We start from the raw sequence: 24327 nt of genomic DNA on the forward strand, positions 1-24327 counted from the left end.
CAGAGTCCTTGCAGTTACTATCTAATAGAATCAACATTCCAACATATAGGTACAGGTAAAAACTTTCTCAGCAAGACCTTAAAGGCACAAGAAATTCAAATCAGGATTGATACGTGGTATTGCACTAAATGAACGAGCTTCTGTGCAGCAAAGAAAACTATCAAGAACTTCAAGAGAGAGCTGACAAAAGGAGAGATCTTTGCTAGCTACTCTTCTGAAAGAGTACTAATATCTAGAATATACAGAAAACCCTGCTGTCTATCCTCCACCCTTCCAGATGGGGAGCTGACATTTGAGAGCCAGTTGGCCTGGAAAGATCAGAGTAAGGGGCAAGAGGACTTGGAAACAGGGGTGGCAAGATTCACTATGTCATTCCAGCTAATGGTTAGTAATTGGACTTCTAAATCAACATGAAAATCTACATGAAGAACATACTTGGACCTCTCTGGAATCCAAGCTATAATGAGACAAGCGTTATCAGAAGGATTAGAGGCACAGAAAAGTTCACAGGGCAGTGTTTAATATTATATGGAACAGAACCTGAAGGAAACTGCCACGTGCAGGAACAGACTTAGAACTGGAGAGCAGAACCTGTCACCAGTAGGTGGGTGGAACTCAGTTTTATGGAGAAATGGATATGTGGTAGATGAAGGATGAGGCTGGCTGGATGATAGGGTGTCAAATGACTCTGAGTCATCTGGAGAGCTACCTTGTGACCTGCTGCAGGGTCGGGAGGAGTTCCAGATGAGTGGAATTATTAAGGTTGAGCAGAGTGTCCTTTGTGCCGACCTCCTCCATCAGATAAACTGACAAACTCTAAAGACCGAGGGCCAGAAAAAATAATGGGTGTTTTGTCTTCTTTTATTTTTAGATTATATTTGATAATCAACATGTCCGTAGGCAGCAATTCAGCCCTGGGGAAAGTGCCCACTGAAAATTGTGTTGAATAGCAGAGCTCGAACCTCATTACATGAGTAATGGTCTAACAAAGCCTGCCTGTGCTCTGCCACCCACTTTAGCTGGCACAAGAAGAATCACCCCTTAGGCAAGAAGAGGAGTCTGATGCAAATTGTGTTTTTCTGTGGATGCCTATTGTTCTTTTTTTCTTCTTTTCCAAATACAGTCATAGTTCATGATGTTAGGAAAGTCCTTTGGTGCAGTAAACTAGGGAATTAACGTGGAAAGGGTTGTTAAAGACATGGAAAGTGGCCTGTGTTTTACCTTGACAGAGCTTTTTAGAGTGTAAAGTGGCTTTAGATACTAAATTGGGATAATACTCCCTTTTCAAGTACTAATTTCATAAGAGTAGCTTAAGCTTTTTATTATTAATAAATGGAATATTCTTTTGTGACTAGTGAACATTAACAATGGATCAAATAGCATCTTTTTCTTTTTTTGGAACAACTCCTGAGAACCATTTTGCTAAATATAAATTGATCTTATCTTTTGTTTATGAACAAAAGCAAAGCAGAATAAAGGAAAAAAATAAAGGAAAAGGAAATTAAATAAAAAAGAACTATACATTTCTGAGTATTGACTGAACTACTACAATACCTCCTGGTTGGTTTTCTATTTCTTTTCAAACCTCTGTGTAAATTACCCACAAAGTAGCCAGAGTAATCTTCTTAAGATGCATTCCATCTTATCAGTGTCCTACTTCAAACCCTCAGATGGTGTCACATTGCATTCCAAACTCCCTACCCATATCTTAATAGCCTGCTATCATTGGATCCTGACTGTCTTCCAAAGGCTGTGTGTTAAAGGCTTGGTCACCAGCCTTTGGCAATGTAAGGAGGTGGGGAGATGGTGGAACCTTTAATGGTAGGACCTAGTGGGAGAGAGTTAGGTTGCTGGGAGTGTGTCCTTGAAGGGGACACTGGGATGGGGGGTTTCTGGCTCCTCCATCTCTCTTATTGCTTCCTGGTCACCATGAAGTCCCCCTCTGCCATGAACTTTAGCGATGATGTTCTGCCTCACCACAGATCCCAAAGCCACGGAGCCAAGCAACCATGGGCCGAAACCTCTGACACCATGAAGCAAATGACTTGCCTTCCTTTTAAGTTGTTTGACTCATATACTTGTCACAGTGACAGAAAGCTGTCTAACACATAGGTCCTACACACACTTCTCCTTCCTCCACTGGCTCCCGCATTACTGACTTTCTCTCTTTTCTAAAACAGGGCAAATTCCCTCCCAGCTCAGGGGCTTAGATTTTTCTCTTCTTTGCTGGATAAAATCTTGCCTTCAGATGTTGGCATGACTGCCTTATCATTTTTTCAACTCTTCATTAAAATAAAATTTACAAATCATCTAATACAAGTAAGCAACCTAAAATTTACAGAATTATGCAACCATCTTCATGGACTAATTTCATGATTAAAACAAACCTTGTATCTATAGCACTCATTCCCATGTGCTCACCCTATACTCCAGCCCTGTACAACTGATAATGTTCTTTGTGTATCTACAGATTTGACTATCCTGAGCATTTTATATGAATGAGATCATAAAATGTATGCTTTTCTTTGGTTTGGGGTGTGTGTGTGTGTGTGTGTGTGTGTGTGTGTGTGTGTGTGTGTCTAGCTTCTTTCACTCAATATGATGGGTTTTGTTTGTTTGTTTTGGTTGGGTTTTTGTACTGAGGATTGAACCCAGGGGTGTTCTACCACTGCCTATGCCCTCAAATCTTTTTATGTGTTTAATTTTGAATTAGAGTCTTGCTAAGTTGATGACAGTCTTGCTAGACTCAGCAGGCTAGCCTCACAACTCCAAGGCTTCTATCTCAGCCTCCCAAGTACTGGGATTACAGGTGTGGGCCACCATGCCCTGCTATATGTTTTTGAAGTTTATGTAATTGTGTCAGCAAGCAATTTGTTTAAATTGCTCATGAATACTCCTTTGTTTAGACATTCATTGGTAGGTGGGGATTTGCATCGTTTCTATTTTGTGGATACCATGAGCGTCCAGATCTTGAGAGACGTGACTGACAAGGCTGTTGCTTGGTTTGCACTCATTCGCCAGGCCAAGACCTTGCCATGCCGTCCTCCATTATTTTTTCTCAACTTTTCCACTGACTTGTTAAAAATCGTGATCTTGTGTTAAAAACAGTGACCTTGTTATTGACAGGGAGCTTGGGTAAAAATATAAACAAAGAAATAACATAAACTGATTATTAGCTCTATGTGTTTTTCTGCCCAAACTAAAAACTCCTCAGTGGATTAGACTATGCCATGTTTACATGCATTTGGTGGTGATTAGTATTCAAATATTGATTTATTATGGAGCCTACTAAGTCTCCTGTCCATTTACTCATGATATCATTTTCTAAACCTACTATGTGCCACGTAGTATTTTAGGCCTGGGGATAATATGTGGAAAGAAGTCAAATAATTTCTTCTTTTGGAAAGCTTACATTCTGGTAGGCAAGAAGCTCACCAAACAAGTAAACACACAAACAAAAACAAAATAAAAATCTAGATAATACAAGGTTTAGAGAAATCAAAAATCCAGGTGTGGTGGTGTGTGCCTATAATCCCAGTACATGGGCGGCTGAGACAGGAGGAGCTCAGGTTCATGGTCAGCCTCAGCAATTTAGCAAGAGCCTCCACAACTTAGGGAGACCCTGTTTCAAAATAAAAGAATAAAAATTAGGGCTGGGATAGCTTAGAGGTAGAATGGCCCTGGGTTCAATCTCCAGTACCACAAAAAGAAAAGGAAGGAAGTGCCGGAGCCTGCCGGCAAGAGTACAGGTTCTGAAGTGAGGCATGAGGATGAAGAGTTTTTAACCCTAACGTGGGGGAGCCGCCAGCCTACTATCTCCACTGGTCGACCCCTGTTCATGGGTCAATATTTCCTACGGCTCGATGACTATGCGTAGGTCAGTATTCTCTATTGTGCGGACACTCCTGGCCAACGCAACTTCTGGGTCAATCTCATCTTTATTGCGCCGACGCCGACTTGTTTTTCCAGAGGTATTTATACACAGCTACAGGTCAATCAACATTCCCGTGCTACCACCACCAGAATACAATAAAGACCAATACAAAACACATCATTATAGATAGGCCTATCAGTACCCTCGTGTCATCACCACCTGATCCTCTCTCAGACCTCTTTCAACTTTCCATAACCCCAAACCTTGTTGACTCTGGGCGAAGGACAGTCAGCTGAGTCAGAGACACCAATCTAGGGGAAGGCCTTAATGGCTCCCAACAAGGAAGGAAGGAAGGAAGGAAGGGAGGAAGGAAGGAAGGAAGGAAGGAAGGAGAAAAATGAGCAAATAGAGAATATGTAGCTCTGCAGAGCTGCACATAGAAAAAAGTCCTATTCTGGGTAGGATTATTACTAATTATTGCTATGGTCCAGAATGTCCATACTGGCTCATGTGTTCAAAACTTGGTGCCAGCTTGGTGCTGTTGAGTGGTGGGAGCACCTTGAGGAGGTGGGGCCCAAGTGAGAGGTCTTCTGTTCATTGAGGCATGTCTTTGAAGGGTATTATGGGATGCCAGCCCCTCCCTCTTTCTCTTGCTTGCCAAACAGGAGGTGAGAGGTTGTACTCCACCAACATGGGCTTCCACAGACCTACCAGCCACAAGGTCAACCATTCAGGGACTGAAACTTTTAAAACTCCAAGCAAAAAGGGACATGGTGGTGCACACCTGTAGTCCCAGTACTTGGGAGGCTGAAATAAGATCTCAGGTTGGAGGACAGCCTCGGCTACTTAGGGAGACCCTGAGTAATTTAACTGAGCAAGATTCTTTCAAAATAAAGAAATAAAAAGTAAAAAAGGGTGAGAGGTATACCTAGATTCAATCCTCAGTATCAAAAGTTAAAAAATAAAACTGTAAGTTAAAATAAACTTTTCCTCCTTAAATATTGATTATCTCAGATATGTGTTTCGGTGATGGAAAACTAGCACGGCTGCCAAGGAACCCTTCCTGAAGTGACATTTAGAGACAGGTCTGAGCCTGATGTGGCAGAACACACTTGTCATTCTAGCACTTGGGAGGCTGAGACGGGGATCTCAGATTCAAGGCCAGTTTCAACAATTTAGTGAGGCCCTCGGCAACTTAACAGGACTCTGTTTCCAAATAAAATGAGGCCAGGGTTGTACCTGAGAGGTCTAAGGCCTCTAGGTTCAATACTCAGTTCTGCAACATAATGAATGGATGAGTGAATGAGAGGCCTTCATGAGAAGGTACCAGACACAAGGATACCTGGGGGAAGCAGAAAGAAAATACAAAGGTTAGTGAGGGAACAGAGAGGGAAAGCCCTTGAGAAAGAACTTCTCTGTGTTCAGAAGATAGCAAGAAGATCCATGAAGCCAGATCACAGCCAGTGTGTGTGTGTGTGTGTGTGTGTGTGTGTGTGTGTGTGTGTGTGTGTGTGGGAGAGGAGAGAGAGAGGAGAGAGAGAAGAGAGAGGAGAGAGAGAGAGAAGGGAGAGAGAAAAAGAGAGAGAGAAGAGAGAGAGAAGAGGGAGAGAGAGGGAGAGAAGAGAGAGGGAGAGAGAGAGAAGAGAGAGAGAAAAAGAGAGAGAGAAGAGACAGAGAAGAGAGAGAGGGAGAGAGAGGGAGAGATAGAGAGAAGAGAGAGAAAAAGAGAGAGAGAAGAGAGAGAGAAGAGAGAGAGGAGGGAGAGGAGAGAGAGAGGAGGGAGAGAGAGAGAGAAGAGAGAGAGAAGAGAGAGAGGGAGAGAGAGAAGAGAGAGAGAGAAGAGAGAGAGGGAGAGAGAGAAGAGAGAGAGAAAAGAGAGAGAGAAGAGAGAGAGAAGAGAGAGAGGGAGAGGAGAGAAAAAGAGAGAGGAGAGAGAGAGAAGAGAGAGGGAGAGAGAGAGAGAGAGAGAGAGAGAGAGAGAGAGAGAGAGAGATGGGAGATATAAAATGAGATCAGAAACATAGGCAGGGTTGGCTTATAGAGACACATACAGCCTTGTCAATCTTAGTCAGGGGTTGGGAATGAATAATAAATGTTCTAAAAAGTCATTGGCGATTCCTAAACAAGAGGCCAATGTACCTGATTAATGTCTCCCCAAGGCCAATATGGCTCTTGAGTGGCAAGAGCATAAATGAAAGAATGAATCGACTATTATTCTGAAAGCCCATTGTGAGCATAAACATCTGGTCAGGTGAAGCAGATGGAGTGTTCCAAGGCACAGAATAGAAAGTGTCCCTTCCAATCCATATCTTGGGGACACCCTCGTGATCTAAAAAGACTCCATTAATCTCTTTGAAGGGACAGGCTCCTCTGAGAGGCACTTCCTGTTGGATGAGGTCCGGTGCTGCTGGCGGGGGTTTGAAACACCCCTTTCCTTCACGCCATCTCAGACTCTGTGGTGTGGGAGGAGTCGGGCACTGTCTCTTACCTGCTCTCATCAGGTAAGCGATGCTTGCTGGAGTGCCAGGCGCACAAGTCTGTGTTCCACACCTATGGCACTGGAACATCATTTCCCATTATGTTCTGTTTTGTTCTGACACACAAATGATTAATTAGCACAATCAGCATCTCTCCTTGAAAATGGCCATGGATCAGTGTGTCTCCCTCCATCATGTAATTGAATCAAGGCCCACACACCTGTTTCCACTTCCTTTAAACAAACACCTGCCCAATAACCAACACAAAGCGATATTAAATCTCAACCTGCCCTGTGCATAAGTACATCTTGCAGCCTGACCTAATCAAAGCTGAAAGCTAGAAAAACATGGGTTTCTAAGATGATTACTTACTGCCTCATTCTTGCCTACAATTAGGATGTCTGCAGCCCTGGCCCAACTCAGACTGCTTGACCCAGCTGTCCATGGCTGCAGGTAGAGTGTGGCTCTGGGCCAACGTGGGATTGTACCTGGTTTTCCAGTTGTGTGGCATTGGTCAATGCATTTAACACCCATAAGTCTCTGTTACCCCATCTTTAAAATTAGGATAATGACAGTTATTTCAAATGTTTGTTTTGTATATATTAGTAACATGTCTAAAAGGGTCAGCATAGTATTTAGCACATGATGAACAAGTAGTAATATTTTTATGTACGATAATAAGAGTATTAAGAACAATTATGTTGAAGTCAGATACAATGACACAGGCCTATAATCCTACTACCTGGGAGGCTGAGACAGGATGATCACAGATTTGAGGCTAACCTCAGCAACTTAGCAAGAGGTCCTATCTTAAAATAAAATAAAAAAGTATGTAGTTCAGATGTAGAATGCCCTGGGTTTAATCCCCAATACACGAACAACAACAACAAAAAAAAATTATGTAGGTAGATTTTAGTTCTGATGAGGAAAAATTTTATACTGCCCAATCTTTTACACTGATTACAGCTAGAAGTCCTTAATGAAATACAAGCAACTCAGCACTCTAAAAGTAATTAATAACTTTAATTACTGGGGAGTACAAGAGAAAAAAACCTCAAAAAAAAAAACACCTGTGAACTTAAGTGCTGCTTTTCCCTCCCCTGTTTCCAGGGTAGCTTGAGGTTTGCAAGCATGCAACAGGCGCAAACCCTGTCTTGGGCCAAAAGACTGGGAAAGGAGCTCCTGAGAAACAAAGCCCTTTTATTCCTTCCAGCCCTCCTCAGGCATGTCCCAGATGAAGTGCCTCCCCGTGCAGATGAGGCAGGGTAACAGCGACAGCAACAAAAGCTCCTCGAGCTCTTTACTCTTGTTACTTTGACGTGAAGTGGATCCAGTCACAGGAGGTTCATGACAGGCAAGGATGCTAAGACCATCCTTTGCTAGAAAGAACCAGGTAAAGAAACCCATAGGAGTTAGATTGTCAACAGAGAGTGTTTGCGGGTTGGAGGTAGCAAGAGAAAGGAATTCTCTAAATCCATGTATAAATGCATGGGCTCTTTTCTGAGCTGTGCACACAAAGCATTGATCGACACAGTGGATGCTTTGAAAGTTGAACTGCAGTGTGGACCACCACCCAGGTCCCAGACTGACCTGAGGATGGCAGGGGCCTAGGGGAGGAGAGATGGTGGACAAAAACTGAGAAAACTAAGTTGACTCTGGAGTCACAATAGACGATGGGTAGAGACTAAAGTCTGAAGCTAACTGGGTTGGTTCCCTACTAAAACAAGCAAGTGAACACATAACAGGTACCCTGACCTACGCCTTGTCCCGTCTAGCTCTGGATCCCCCACTGGGCCAGAAGCAGAGAGGTAGTTGGAGCTTGAGGCTCTGTGGAACAGATGAATCAAGAAAGAATATGAAATACGAACAGGTGATATTTCTGACCAGGGCAGGGAATCCCCCTCTCTAATCCATTGTTGTTAATGTAATAATTAATGTAATGTGACTTTCACAAAAATCAACATCTTTCAATAGACGAAGGAAACATAAGTAGGCACCATGGCAATTAAACTTAAAAATAAATTCAAAATGTAGACTAGAATTAATCACATGAGAAATCTTGAATTTAATGTATTTTGAGTCATAGTTTTTATTTGTAAGAAACTTGGAATATTCTAATATTCTAAAAAAAATTAGGGATTAAAGAACAACAAATGTGTGACCATTATTCAACACTTAAGCCCCCTACAATACTTTTAACAATTACGTTACACGGTTATGTTTAAGCAATTTAAAATCAAGCAACAGGCTATCCTATACAAAATAAGCCTCCTGTAACTTATGTCTGTTCTAATAACTCTGCCTAATCCAAATAAATGTATACTTTCTATTATTTGGTTGAGAGTGACTATGTTTTCATTTCAAGTATTCACACTTACATATTGGATCATCCTTATAAAATGTGCTTTAAAGTATTTCTGATAATTTCTGCTTCCAGGTCATTTGGGGTTTGTACCTGTTGATTCTATTTTCCCTTGAAAGGTGTTAATATTTTCCTGGTTCTTCATTGTCAAATAATTTTGGGTTATATTCTGGACACTGTGGCATTATATTGTAAGATTCTGAGGTATTTCAAAATATTTGAAGATAGGGAATTATCTTCCAAAATAAAATTCAAAAGTATGCACAGATATATAGATAGATAATAGATAGATGATAGATGGATGGATGGATGGGTGGATGTTCCTTGACTCTGGTACATTGTCATTAGCAACTAAATTATTTGATATAATGTGGGTGGAGAAAGTGGTGGTGCATCTAAAGCTAGTGGTGGTATTTTCTTTCAGTTCTATTCTTCTGGTGAATGAGTGAGACAAAGATTGACTCAGTATCTGGGAGCATGACTAGCATTGGATGGCACTGAGTTCTCAAAACACCCAGAAAGGAAAACTCTTCAATTTGAGTCATGATTTTAAATCATTCTTTATGTAGAAATTTCTGTCTTTACTTAACTGGGAATGAATAAAGAGAGGGAACATCTCATACTAAACCTTCTGGTTGTCAGTACTTTAAAATTAGGCTACGAGAGAGGCCGAATTGGGTTTAGAAAAAGGTGCCATCCATGTTTTAGCTTCTGTTCACATTCTCCAAGTTCCCAAAAAGGCATTTTTACATTATTTTTAATAATCTATGATTCCTAAAATTGTGGCTGTTATTTATTGTTCTAATTACAATTAAAATTAAACATGAAACCTATCATCCCACATAAAAACACTCCAAAACTTTTTTCTCAAAGAGAAATTACTTTATCCTTAACTTCTTCACAAATGTCTTATTTGATTTGACTTGTATTACACCATAGAAACTGATTACTTTCTCAACAGAAAACACAAAGATTAAAGCAGATAAGGTTCTCTTGTCATTAGAAAGTCTTTTGATTTTATTTTTTCCTCTTTAGCAAAATTATTTCCTTTTTAAGAAACAAAAAAGGCCCTGCTCTGTGCATAAAAAATTATAAGGGGATATCTGTTAAATAAACTAAATCTAAAGGGACACTTTTCTGGGGAATATTTTTTTTGTGGGATAAAACACTGGATGTTTTTAAACAAATCTGCATGGTGTACACACATGCTGCAGTTCAAAGCAACCTTCAAGGTTTCATCTTTTTGTTTCCATCAAGCAACTTGGTTCTTCATGCATAACAAAACCAAGGAAAATATGTGATTTGCATTCCAAATAGAGGTCCTCAAATCAGTCCTCCACTCAAAGCTTTTGGATTTAAATACTGATATAGAACCTAGATGTAATAAAATTAATACAGAGAAAGACCCTGATAGTTTGAAATAGAAGAAGCCAAATTGTTCCCCGGCTAATTTCTAAACTGAAAATGATCAAAGTGTCATTTTACCTTTTGCTTCTTTTTCACTTAAATAAAATGATGCTGGCCGGGAGTGGTGGTGCACGCTTGTAATCCCAGCATTCGGGAGTCAGAGACCAGGAGGATCGCGGTTTGTGGCCAGCCTCAGCTACTTAGTGAGGCCCTGTTTCAAAATAAAGAATAAAAAATTAGGGCTGAGGGTGTCACTTAGAGGTAGAATGCCCCTGGGTTAGGGACACACACACACACACACACACACACACACACACACACACACACGGCTTTCTATGCTACTCCCTCTCTGCAAGTACATATTTGCCATTACCTTTTGAATTTTCATATAGATTGTCTTGATTTTTCTGAGGAATCAAACCTAACATGGTCAGCATATAAGAGTTTTAAAAAAGATAATACAAAAAGGTGGGACTTAATGATAGCATATTTAAGATCCCTAGATATAATCATTCAGGGACTGGAAGCCTCTCTTGTCTTTTTCTTGGCAGTAGGGTAGGTAGCAGCAAGCTAAGACCTGCCAAGATGGTATGTCCAAGAGGGTTTCTGTGTCAGGATTCATCTCCTGGTATAAAAGTAACTCAGAACCTACCTCACTATGAGAGTTAGATGTAATCAGAGCATGCACACTTTTTCATGCTTTCCTAAGCAATAAGTTGTTTTCTAAGGGAAAATTCCTTCTAAAGCACAGTGTAGAATACAGAGACAAGCAGAGCTATGTTGACTGAGCTGGGCCCATCAGTGATCTGCATGTGTGTAATTAAGGCTTGGCAGTGTAAAGTGTTGAGTTAGCAAAGCAGGGTGGTAAACCCTTACTAGTGCTGGCCTTAGAAAATTGTGTGTGTGTGTGTGTGTGTGTGTGTGTGTGTGTGTGTGCGCGCGTGTGTTCACATGAGTTCCTCCTACTTCTCAGGATTTTTGTGAAGAGAAGTGATAAGACAGAGTGCTTATCCCAGGACCTTTCCTGTGGTTAAAATCAACGAGTCGCTTTTCTTCTTACTATTACCATCTTCCCCATCATTAACACTGACCCTAACTGTCTTCCAGGCTTTGTCTAAAGGACTACATATGCATCTGTCCATGTACAGATAATGATCATGAGAATTAGGGAGGTCGAATATTGTAGCCAATAAAGAAAATAAGGAGCCGGGCGTGATGGCACATGCTTGTAATCCCAGCATTTGGGAGGCTGAGACAGGAGGATCGCAGTTTGAAGACAGCCTCAGCTCCTACTTAGTGAGGCCCTCTGCAACTCAGTGAGAGCATGTTTCAAGATAAAGGGTAAAAAAAAAAAATAGGGCTGGGAGTGTAGCTCAGAGGTAGAAATGTCCCTGGGTTCCATTCCCAGTACCACAAAAAAAGAGGGAGGGAGAGAGGGGGGTAATAAGTAGTGGAGCAATTTAACTCATTATTCCCTGGAATTCCACAAATGGGACACATATAAAAACTTACAAAATATACCGCTTATGGTATCTTTATTTGATTTAAGTTTTTATAGGTGCCCTATACATAAGTTGCGAGGACATAATAAATTGAAGCTCATGACCTGAATTTAACACCAAAGCTTATTTGATTTTTATTAATAAACCGTAGGACTCTGTATATACCTTTGTAGGTCAGTCTTCTTAGGATTTTCTAATGAGACTGAGCCAAATGGAAGAAGAGGAGATTTATTTTATGAACCAAGAAAGCCGCGGTGTACTTTGGTCTCCGTCCAAAGGCCTGAGAACCTGGAAGGGCATTTGGAAGTAGTACTGGTACGTAGTAATCAGTTCATCATGCTAGAAGACAGCAAGGGTACTGGGTGAGGTGGGGCAGCATTTGACATCTTGGCTTTTTCTTGTGCTATTTGTTGGAGAGTTAGAAGAATAAACCAAGTGAGATTAGCCATTCAAAAAAGTAAGAAATTGGATGTTCTCCCTAATATGTGGACGCTAGAAAGGAAAAGGGTCATAGAAGGAACTCTAGATGAAGAAAGAGACACTATAGCTGAGCAAATAAGGTGACCTAACTGGGGATGGGAGGGGCAAGAGGGAGACGCCCTACTGTACATGACGTACATTCACAGTCATATCAGTCACCAGGCCAAACATGAGAAGGAGGGAGGGGAGGGGATGGGTGGGAACTGGGAAAGGGCTAAATGAGGGATGTGTGCACGTAGACCTCTACCATCTTGTACCCCAGTAAGATACAGGACTACAAGGCACCAATAAAAAAGAACAGAAGAATAAACCAGAGAATACCACCAAATATTTAAAGATCTTTGGGGACTCCATATGCTATCCTTTATTTGAAAGCAATGGGTCTCCTTTTCCTCATCCGTCACATCTGAAGTCATCTGCCAGACTGTCAAAACTACCTATTAACAAATCCCCTTAAAACCCAACTTCACTCCCACTATAATGCTTTTCCTGTTATCATTCTCTTCCTAGCTCACTCTTTGCTCAGGTATTTGTTAATATTCTGCTCACAGAGGACTTTCTAGAGAAGGAAGAGGATAGTGACAGCTGGCACTTGTTCAGCTCTTGGTCTGTGTGTGCTAATGACTGTCACACACTGAGCACTTCCTATGTGATGGCTGATGATTAACACTACACCTGACTTACTTCACTTATTCCTTCCAACAACCCTATCTGTATTTTTTCTTATTTTTATTTTAGGAAGGAGCCAGGTTATAGGGAGCAGTGAAATACCATGTCCATGTATAGAGGTATCACTACCAACTCACCATCATGTGCAAGAAAGGGAGAGTGGTGTGGAATGTGGAGGAAATACGCCAAGTGATGTGTGCGTGCATGTTTGTATCACTTTGAATTATGCTATGATGTAAAATGACAATGCACAGACAAAAGTATAAAAAGCCCAGAAAGAAGAAGAGAAAAAGAGAGAGAGAAAGAGAGAGAAATGGCTAGACAAAGAGAGAAAAAAATAAGTGCCTAAGTCACGTATGGTAAGGGTGGCCTGTATTTAAACACAAGGGTAGAAGTGACTACACAGCTTTGAAGTAGCTTTCAGTAAAGTGGAGAAGATACAGCCTACATAGATAATGGTAACACAAGACAGTATGTCAGAGTTGCCCTAATAGAGGTGCAGAGTGACAAAGAAGTTCCAACAAAGAGGATCCTTTGGGCAGAGATCATCAAAGAAGGCTGCGAAGGGGACAGGGTCTGGCCCAGGACTCAGCAGAGACGTACAGTCATCCCTCTGTTTTCAGTAGACTGATCTATACACCAAAATCCATCAAAGTTCAAGTCTTTTATATAAAATGGTAGAGTATTTTCATGAAACCTACACATCCTCTTATATACTTTAGGTCATCTATAAATTACTTGCAGTACCTTGCATAATGTAAATGCCATGTAACTAGCTATTATGTTGTTTAGGGAATGGTGATGAGGAAAAGCCTGTATGTGTTCATCATAGATGCCTTTTTTCTAAATATTTCTGACCGATGCTTGACTGGATCCATGCCTGCAGATCCTGTGGGTCTGGAGGTCCAACTATACCTCACACGGATTAGTGAAGAAAGGGAGCAGATGTGAGTGAGGTGTGGAGGCTGGAATTTAAGCTTTATCGGAGGGCAGAGTAAGACACAAGACTAGAGCAGATAGCTGGCAAGTTTGGGAGGACCCAGAGCCAGGTCTTCTTCATTCCATAGGTGTTCGGGGGAAGAAGCCACAGGCAAGATCAAAGTCTCCTGGGAAATGAAAGTCAAAAGGCTGGTTCACTTTTAGAAAAGTTGAGAAAGGGAAGCAGTTTGGTGGGTACCAATGCCAGTTTGGGGCTGGACATTGAGCAATAATGTAGGAGCCAAAGGAGGGATGTGGCAGAGGAAAACGCCATACTGGGAGATAGGAGGCGTGCAATAGTTCCAGGGCACAGGGGCGTTTTGGTGGAAGACTGCCTGGAGGTATGATCCTGTGACTTCTCTCTAGTACTCCTAGGCATACGTCCTGGCACTCACCTTAGGTTGGGGAAATATGGCCCGAGCATTGCCTGAGAGAGACCAGTCTGGCAGAAGCCAACTGTAATTCTGGGGCAAGGAAGCTAGGAGCATGTAGGAGGCCCCTGTGTTGCACTGTCACCAGGTGAGTGGTTCTGAAGGGACTTCTGGAAGCCACATTGCATCAGTCAACTCAGCAACGATACACTGACATATTCCAAGGTGACAGGGTGAAAGGGAAGAGATGAGGCAAAATGGCAGCTCTGAGTCTGTGTGTCAAGGAAGTAGAAGATGTTGGCCTGGAGAGAGCTGGGAATCGGGGGCAGAGATGCCTGTAGAGGGAATGTATATATTAAGAAAGGAGGTATGGAAAGAAAAAGAAGAGAACTGAGGATAGAGCGGGAGACTCCTGAGGAAGGACAGTCAGTGGAGGAAGCAGGGGGATGGTCTCGAGGGCCGTGGAACCCCATGAGGCCAAAGGGTTTCTAACAAGCAGGAAGGCTGAAGGACAGTAACCGGATGCACTCCTGGTTCCAAAGCAGGTAGTGTCAGAAGGAAGTGTCTTAGTTTCTTGTTGCGGGTGACCTCTGCAGGTGCCCTCGCTTTTCCATGACACTTTTTCTGATTTATTCTGTAGAGACTTCGTGTCTTTGGAGTTAGGGTGCCCCTCTCTTCAGTTTCCCTGGGCTGGAAGTCTCAGCCTGCAGCAGGATGGAAACAACTTGACAGCTTCCACTTCTCACTAGAGGGACTGTCCCGTTGACCTCCTCCTGCCTCATCCTAGGCCTGGGGCTGCCTTCTCCTAAGACAGCCAGTGTGATTTTAAAAAGAAAGAGAGCCAGGCATGGGGGTGTATGCCTAGAATCCCGGTACTTGGGAGGCTGAGACAGGAGGAACATGGGTTTGAGGCCACCCTCAGCAACTTAGTAAGGACTCTATTTCAAAATAAAATAGAGCTGGGATGTAGCTCAGAGGTAAATAGGATCATTTGACAAGCTCAGATAAAAAATTATAATACTTTTCATCACATTAGGAGAAAGAATCCAGACTCCTGGCCTCCTGGCCATGGTCTAGAGGAAGCAGACTCACTTTCTGACTCCCATTTAATGTGCCCCTGACCCATCGCATTCAGAAAGCTCTCCTTCTACGTCTCAAGGCCTGTAGGCCGTCCTTCCTTCTGGTTTAGAATTCCATGTGGCTTCCTCTTTCTAGCCAATCATGTTTCACCTAAGGAGCTTCCTGCTACCCAGGCCTTCCCCAAGCACCCTGATTAATGTAGTAGTCTCTCTCTCTCTCTCTCTCTCTCTCTCTCTCTCTCTCTCTCCCCTTCCCTCATTTCTTTCTTTCTTCCTTTCTTCTTCCTTCCATTTTTTGGATTGAACCCAGGAGCTTTCTACCTCTGAGCGCTTTACCAGCTCTATTTTATTTTTTATCTTAAACTAAGGTCCCACTAACCTCGCTATGTTGCTGAGGCTAGCCTCAAACCTGCAACCCTCCTGTCTTAGCCTCCCAAACACTGAGACTCTAGGTGCATGCCACCACTCCTGGTTTGGTGTGCATTTTTACTCCATGCCGCTCTCTGCAGTATTATACACTGGCTTCTCCGTTACCCTTTCAGGACAGAGATTCGCTCATTTTTGTTTATTTTTTGTTTTCTCTCACTCTTCATTTCTCTCTCAGTGAGTAGACATTTTGGCTCCCTTGCTCACAGCTGCCCCGACACACAGTAGGAGCTTCATGAGCACCGTGCTGGCCAGCTGACAGGCCCTTTGGGCAGCCTGAGCCCTGGATCCCTTTCCTGCATGCTCGCCAGTCACTTCCCCTGCAGGCCCTCCTGACACCTGATCTGAATCAGTCTCTCCTCTGCGTTCTCTTTCATAAAGTCTGGCTATCGACTTACAGTGCTTTCCCCGTGTTGAATGATAAAACACGCTTGTGTTTACAGTCGATCTCCCCCACTAGGCTGCAAGCTCTGTTAGCACTGTACATCCTGTGTCGAGTCTATAGTAGGTGATGAGTTATTCGATAGACAATGAGTATTAAGATATTCTGAGTTCCTCTGTGTTTAATCATAAAGCATATTATGAAAAAAAGTAGCTGAGGGGAAAATTTAGATTTCTGTGGTTTAGCTGTTCTTGGTTCTTACATTTTGCACCAAACCCACTCTGAACTAGAGGAGGACATTTGTATTCTTTTCTCCAGCAGAACAACTTGATGAAGGGGCTGGTTCTGACTCCGCCCAAACTAATACTGGAGGAGCCATCCTGGGGCTGGTCTCCGAGGCAGGTAGAGCCGGGGCAGCCAGCGGGGTCACCCCCGCACAGGAGGCCTGCTGGCCGTGGGCAGGTGGGAGGGCCGGCGCAGGGAACACGGCTGGATGGGTGTGAGCACCGGGAGTGTGCCCGTTGTCTTCTTCCGTCCAGTATTGTTGATGGCATGTATGGTTTTCAGGTGGCTCCCCGGTGAGAAGCTCCAGCCGCTGAAAGAAAAAGAAGGACGACAGAGAGTGGATAACATATCATGTCTGTGCCCAACAGCTAACTCAGACTTGGGAGAGAGGCTTTTATGAGATGTAAATCTATGGGATGGACGGTTGGAGCCAGCTGAGTGTTATGGCAGTGACTTAGCATATATCATGCCTTTGATTTTTGTTCCCATTTGGAAAATGAGTAACAGAACTTCTGCCTTTCTTATGGAGCCGGGGAGAGCTTAGCTCAACAGGAGAACTAAGTTCCAGTCCCGATTCACCATCAGCTGGCTGTGTGGGCTTGAGCAGACCAAGGTACTTCTCTATAGTTGAAATGAAGATGGGTGAATCAGTCCTAGAATCTGAACGAATGCACAATCAGGGTTCTCAGTGAATGTCCCCTCCTTTGGCAGGCTGGAGCCTTCACACTCCCCACCATCGCCCCATACCAGCAGAATTCCTTCTCGTATTTGCCGGGCCCGGTCTCCTAACTGGAACTCCAGCTCTGCCACCTGCAGCCGCAGGGCCTCCCGTAAGGTTTGCAGCTGCTCCGCCTCCTCCCTGCAAGTAAATGACAGAAAAACCACTAAGGCTGACAATCACTCCAGGCATGGTCCTCACTGTTCCTCTGCTAATGTAGGTCTGCCTTGGACATTTCTATTTATTTATTTATCTATTTTTTATTTTTTGGTGGTACCGGGGTTCCTGGAAAACCCTTCTACCTCCAAGCTACACTCCCAGACACCTATTTTTTAATATTTTTATTCGGAAACAGGGTCTCTTAAGCCAGCTTCAAACCTGTGCAATCCTTATGTCTCCTCCTCCCAAGTGTGAGGATTACAAGCGTGCGCCATCACACCCGGCTGGAAATTTCTTTTCTTTCTTTCTTTCTTTCTTTCTTTCTTTCTTTCTTTCTTTCTTTCTTTCTTTCTTTCTTTCTTTCTTTCTTTCTTTCTTTCTGTGGTACTGGGGATTGAATCCAGGGGCATTCTAGTTATGAGCTACACCTCTAGCCCTATTTTTTATTCTTTATTTTTGAAACAGGATCTCACTAAGTTGCAGGGGGTGGGGGGTCGTCACTAAGTATCTGAGGCTGGCAGCAGATATGTGATCCTCCTGTCTTAGCCTCCCAAGTACTGGGATTACAAGCATGTGCCACCATTCAGGGCTTGAATTCTTAAAAGAGAATGTAGCTTTCTTTATTTGATTCAGTTGCAGACATGGATATAATAGTAGAGGATGTTGCTATTTATTTATTTACTTATTTGGCAAGTACTCTATTAGTAGACAAGTGCTCTGCCTCTAGGTCACACCCCAACCTGCCTCTTCCTCCTCCTCCCCCTTTGCCTCCTTTTCTTTTTTAAAACAACTCTAGTGTGATATAATTTACCCACAGTGAGTTTGCCTGTTTTAAGATACAATTCCATGATTTGTATTAAATTTAACAGGTTGTATGACTATCACCATCATCCACTCGTAGAACATATCTGTGTCCCCAATAAGAACCCCCCTGCCCCTTCACAGTTAAACCCTATTCCCCTCCCATTTTTCAGCAATGGACAATGCCTCCACTTTCGGGATGTGCTTTTAATCCTTGTGAAAATCATGAGGTTTTCAAAGTGCTGACACCCCCATTTGCATTTGCCTGAACCCCATCCACACTGATTAGACACCTGCTGGCAACCCACTCTTTCCCAGCTCACTGCCTTTCTTCTGACCTTCTTGTGTAGCCCTGGCCTTAAAGAATATGTGTTTCCATCTAGCAAATGGCTCTCATAAGCTCCCACTGAGACAGCAAAAATAAGACCAAGAAACCAGAGGAAAACTTGGCCGCTTTCTCATTAGCCCTGCTCCAGGGTGCTCATCGGCCTGTCCTGCCCTGATTACCTTCCCTTGCTCTAGGTGTGTGGGCTGGTACTTACTTTGATGGCTCCCTTAGATAATTACCTTTCCTCCTCTGACATGTCCCTGGAAAAGAGTGCCTGCTGCCCCAGAAGCTGCTGTTCAATTTCCTGTAAGTGCTCCCGGAAGCTCCGGCAGACTGTCTTCATGGCCTCCATCTCATGGACTGTGCACTGAGTATAAGAGAAAGAACTGAGAAGGGAAGGCTTTAGGATTCAGGAGAAGAGCTCACTGGGGAGGGGGCCTGCCTTCCTCTTTGGGGTTACCTGTTTGCAAATCTCTATTATCAACATATGAGGCAGAGAATAGGGGGTCCCCAGTCTTTGGCTTCTGGAAGCAACTAGAGGTAGATTTGGGCTGATTCGGAAGGGCCAAGACGATGGGGTGGTGCTTAGATGTCGATCAGTCTGTCCTGGAGAGTGCAAGGCAGAATGATGGACGGGACGAGGTGAAGTAGGGATGCGAGGGTGTGGGCAGAAGAGAGGAGGGGCAAGGGCCAGCGAGAGGGCTTGTGCTTACCAAAGTCGAGTCTCCTTTAATCTTATTTAACTTTGCTGCGGAGTATCCAGAACACTGAACACATCTGCTCAGATGGTTTGTGTTTGATTAAAGAAAATCTGCTTCGGATATTTTCTGTTAGTCTTAGCCCTGCTTAGCCACAGTCCCGGGGGGGGGGGGGGGTTGAAGTCTGCAGGATCAGCTGCACCCAGCTAACATGCCCACCCAGAATAAGACAGGCCAAAGTGAGGCGTCCCTTGCTCTGCAGGTGCTTGGGGTCTAGAATTGAGCTCTGTCTACCCTCTCCATCCTACTTCCTCTTGTTCTTATGGAGAACATAAATCTTATGTTCTCCATATGACTGTGCTTTTGCCGTGGTTTCCCATTTCAAACATATCCCTGCAGCTTCTGAGAGCTGCAGGATTCTCTGCACATACCAACTCTGACCTGCATTAAGACACCTGATCAAAGTCTGGCTGGGCTGCTAGTAGAACAAGGCTGCACCCTTGTTCTACTTGAACGCCCCACCCAACCCCGAATAAGATGTGTAAAGTAAATGCAAGTCCACATACAATGTAAAACACGACAGAAGTCCAGTACGCGTGGTATCAGCTTTAATGGTACGGTTCTCCCGGGGATGGAGCTGGGCAGTTCCAAGGACCCACGAGCCCCTCCAAGATTAGAAGGGCAGGGCCCTTCTTTTAAGGTATGCATCTCGGGGGGTTGGGGTTTACTCATGGGGACACATGATTCTCTGGAGATACTTCTTGGGAGGCAGACTCTGCCTCCGGGGTTCCGCCGCCCCTGCCCACGCAGAAGGGACCTCGACTTATCAAGATGCCTGCCCCAAACGCGGCTTCCAGGAAAATGTACTGTGTGCTCTAGCCCCCACCAGACACAGACCTCCAGTTCTCACAGCATTTACTAAAAGGGGCGGACAGTTGCGAACAGCTCAGCAGTGTCCGAAGGAGCTGGAAGCCATTCCTCTGAAATGTTCTCATTGACCAGCCTCTTGTCAACTCCGCGTCTCTGACTCTGCCGAGCTCCTGCTCTTCCCCGTCCCTCATTCTTTCTCTAAAATGCTCGACTCCCTTTACACAAACCTTCTCAGCAGTGACTGAACAAAAGTCTGTCTTCAACGCTTCGCTAATGCCTGTGTTCACCTTTTTTTTTTTGGTGGTACTGGGGTTCCTGGAAGCCCTTCTACCTCCGGGCTACACTCCCAGACCTATTTTTTACATTTTCATTTTGGAAACAGGGTCTCTTAAGCCAGCGCGCGCGCGGCTGGCTTCGAACCTGCGCGATCCTCCTGTCTCTGCCTCCCAAGCGCGGGGATGACAAGCGTGCGCCACCACGCCCGGCCGTGTGTTCACCTTTGACACACAGTCCCGGTCCTCTCGCAGGACACTGATGATTATCTGAGTTCTTACCAGTGGCCCCTTCCCTGCTCATTTTGTGGCCTAGATGATGCTTGAAAAAGCCATGGCGCAGGGCCCAGTGGACCTTACAGCGATCTCTACCTGCCCCTCCTAGGTCAGGGCGGCACAGCTCCTAGCTGCCGGCTCACTCGCTAGCTCCCTTTCCTCTTATCGTCACAATCTTCCTTGGGGGTGGCAATGTGTGTAGCTAAAAAAGTGCATTCTTTACTTCTCTTGCAGATAGTACAGCTGAAGGGATGGAAGCAGGGATCATGGCGTGAGGCTTTTGAGGAGCTTGGTAAAGGAATCTGATTTGACTGGCAGCCTGCATAACCTTTTTATCTCCTCCCTTCCATGGAGACTAACGTTACACCTAGGTCATCCTCTGGTCCTGTTTTTTACAGAATCCCAGATTTCTTATTCTTCTCCCCAAACCACATGGTTAAGATCTCGGCAGCCTGATAAGTGTTTTTACTTTTTAAATCCAAATTGTCATACTAGGAATACTTTCCTGAGAGTGTCACTTTAATGTTGAAAACTTTCCATCATTTTGCTTTGAGAGTTAAGTTTTGATTTTCTCCTCCAAGTCTCATAATGAATAATGGGTTTTACACTGTAGAACTCTCTGATTACTTTGGGCATCAGCGTGAGTGATTTTGAATCAGTTAGAAGAGTCTTTTAAGCATTATTGATATTGATAGGAATGCTTAAAAGATAACTGTATTATGACTTTTAAAGCCAGAAAAGAAGTGGAGCCATGTGTGGTAGTACCCATCTTTAATCCTTCACTTGGGAAGCTGAGACAGGAGGATCACATGTTTGAGGCCAGCCTCAGCAACTTAGACCCTCAGCAACATGGCAAGAACCTATTTCAAAATAAAAAATAAAATAGGGCTGCTGGTGTAGCTCAGAGGTAAATGTCACCGGGTTCAATTCCCATTACCCGCCCCCCAAAAGATTTTGGAGTCCTTGAGGCCTTCTTTTACAGATAAGTGTTCTGATACACAATGGTCAATTACTTTGCCTGTGGTCATAAAAGGGCAGTCAGATTTCAAATCCAAGTGCCCTGGTTCATCTTTTGTCTTCTCAGGATCTAACTGGGTCATAACAGATGCTTCAGGGTAGCTGATTACAAGAGTCAAGTCTATTACTATAAGGTAACCAAGACTGGCCACCTGGTTCAAATTCACCTCAAAGTTCCAGAGCACTGGGGCCAGGCCCGTGGACATGTGGTGCTCGAGAAGGCTGGACATCACCAACACTGGGTTTAATGCTTCGTCTAAACCTTTCTGGGTCACCTTTGGCGATCGATGGGAAGGTATGGGGTGGGGGAGTTTGATTTGGGAATAACCGAGGGAGTGTTCATACTCTCGGGTGGGATGGAAGATTCTGAGATGCTGCCATCTTCTGGTTATTTGGAAACACTAAAACATACGTTTTAGCCTTAGAACAGGTAAAGAAATGACTTGAGAATAAAGAAAACCTTATGCAAGGAAACACGAAAATGAAGAAGAATGCTTTTGATCTCTTTGCAGTGTAAGGGCTGGGTTAAACGCTAATATAATCCAAGTTCTGCTTCACTGACCCCAGCCCATTAAAACACACGCCAACAGTAACAGCAAGAGTATCCCAAAACCTTGAATTTTCCCTTTGGAACTGGCTCATATAACTTTTTAAAATGTATATACTTTCCTTTTTCTTTAAAACTAAATCATAAACATTACAGAAGAACTTTTAAAATATCCAACAACCGTATGTATGTTAAAGTGCATTTTTTTCTAGAAGGGCTTTCGATTTTGAATTTATAATTCTTAAGGATCCACATATATGTGTAAATCAAATTAGATCCACAAATATTTTAGTTAAATTATTGTGAAGAATTCACTCGTAAGAATTAATTTAAATCAACAAACCATTATCTTTGAGATGTCAGAATAGCACAAAATTAGCCATGCGTTTCTCTGCAGTGCTGCACACAGCCGGGTAAGGGGTGAGCTGGGGTGTTTTACTGCACCGAGTCATTTTCCTAAAATCGATTTTAGTTTCAACATCTGTTTGAAATTCCTGCTCTCATGCAAAAGGTGAAATCAATCCACGTCTACCTAGAATCTTCATTTGGTAAAGGACTTATTGCCTAGTTATTTAAAAAAATTTTTTTAGCCCTAGGTAGCATAGAATATTTCACTTAAAGCCAGTCTTCTCAGGAATATTTTTCAGGCCTTACAAGCCCAGGCTCCACAGAAGATGCGTGTATCACCCTTTCTTCTTGTTAAGTTCTGTTAAAGCAGCTTCTGCTCACAGAGGAATGAGACTGCTTATTTTCACTTCTTTTACTGTATGTGTGTCACCTGCATACAATACAACAGGCATGTGTAGAGGTGTGTAAGGTGTGTGTGTGTGTGTGTGTGTGTGTGTGTGTGTGTGTATGCATGCGCATGGGTGCACGTGTGTGTCTCTTCTTTGGTTCTAGATATTGAACGTAGGGTCATTCTGCATCTGAGCTACACCCCCAGACCTCCCTTACATTTTGTATTTTGAAACAAGGTTATCATTAAATTGCTGAAAGCTGTCCTCAAACTTGCAATCCTCCTGTTTCAGTCTCCCAAGTGCTGGGATTATAGGCCGGCACCACTGCACCTGGCTGTGTCTATGTTTTGATTTTTTTAAATATATATTTCTAGGTCCTTTGATCTAAATAAATAGAAAGAACTTATCTTCTAGTAATGCCCTGTACGGTGTTCCTTTTAGTAGGGTGTGTATTGGTAAATCAAGTTGATGTAAAAGTTATTCTGGGTTTTTATTTTTGTATAATTATAAAATCTAGGAAGAAAAAAACGCTGAGACAAGGTATCACAAGCCACCGATAGTAGCATTCACACTCATTCTAATACCAACTTTTTAAAAGCCCACGCACATCTGAGGGTGGCCACCATGCACGGGCCGCAGGACCTCTCTTCTGAAGCAGTGCTGCCATAGTAGCAAATCAGGAGGATCATCTATTTCCAGACACCAAATTGTTCCACACCACTGGAACCACCCAGGCTCTTGACCTGCTCTTGACACAAAGCAGGAGAAGCAGGAGAACCTCTGGTCTGCTCAGGGTCATCCTGGAGCGGGCCCAGACTTGGTTTCTGTCTAAACGACATCTGTGTCTTATAGCTGGCTCTGCGCTCCTGAGCCTGGGTTTCCCAGGGCTGTCCCTCCCTATTTTCAGGTGTCCACTTTCTCCTTTGGTTTTCGGAATCATGCTTTAGAAAATTTCTAAGGATGTCCCCAATACCTCTGAGGCCCACAACCCTTGCGAGGCAGTGGTCCGACGAGGCTGTGCTGGTGGTCAGCTGTGCTCAGCCTGCCTGGTGGAGGTATGCTCTCCTGGCTGGTAGTCAGGTCCCCACCATCTGATCCTGGTGCCCTTCGTCTTTGTTGACTTGTCACAGGCAACCCAGCCGTGTCAGGTAAGTGCCCGAAGCAGGGCATGTTATCTTTGTATGCGTGCGAGGCTTTGCCACCCTTTCTGTTTGTCACTCGTGATCCCATCACTAAGGGATGACAAGTCTGAGTATCAATATTCAGCTACTGTCAGAGATACCTGACCATGCTAAGTGACAAGTAACAGCACTTCCCAAAGGTGCAGAAGACTCTAGCTTCTCAGCCTCTTGATACACATTTTCTATTTCTTTTCTTAACACAATCAATAAATGATATGTAGTATATTAAGGGTTATAATATGAACAGAAACTAAAAAATATCTTCTTATGAAATAAATATCTGCAGCACTAGTACTAAAAGAATGGCATTGCATATGTCTGGAAGGACCACTCCTGGAGATTTTAGCACAATTTTTTTTTTTTTTTTGTGGTACTGGGGTTCCTGGAAGCCCTTCTATCTCCGGGCTACACTCCCAGACCTATTTTGTATT

At 43.5% G+C, this 24327-nt stretch overlaps 1 protein-coding gene across 1 annotated transcript in view; it reads right to left on the minus strand.

The window, feature by feature from the left end:
• Positions 1-16293: 16293 nt before the first annotated feature.
• ITPRID1 (ITPR interacting domain containing 1) overlaps positions 16294-24327 on the minus strand; it is a gene marked incomplete at both ends in the record, with an annotated part of 90027 nt that continues 81993 nt past the window's right edge. The window contains 3 exons of the mRNA XM_080701828.1: positions 16294-16602; positions 17040-17151; positions 18538-18665. Of these exons, the coding sequence (XP_080557954.1) occupies positions 16294-16602; positions 17040-17151; positions 18538-18665 (549 nt within the window). The remainder of the gene's footprint in view (positions 16603-17039; positions 17152-18537; positions 18666-24327) is intronic.

The sequence above is a fragment of the Muscardinus avellanarius genome (genome assembly GCF_963383645.1).
Source record: "Muscardinus avellanarius genome assembly, chromosome: 9".
Lineage (NCBI taxonomy): Eukaryota > Metazoa > Chordata > Mammalia > Rodentia > Gliridae > Muscardinus > Muscardinus avellanarius.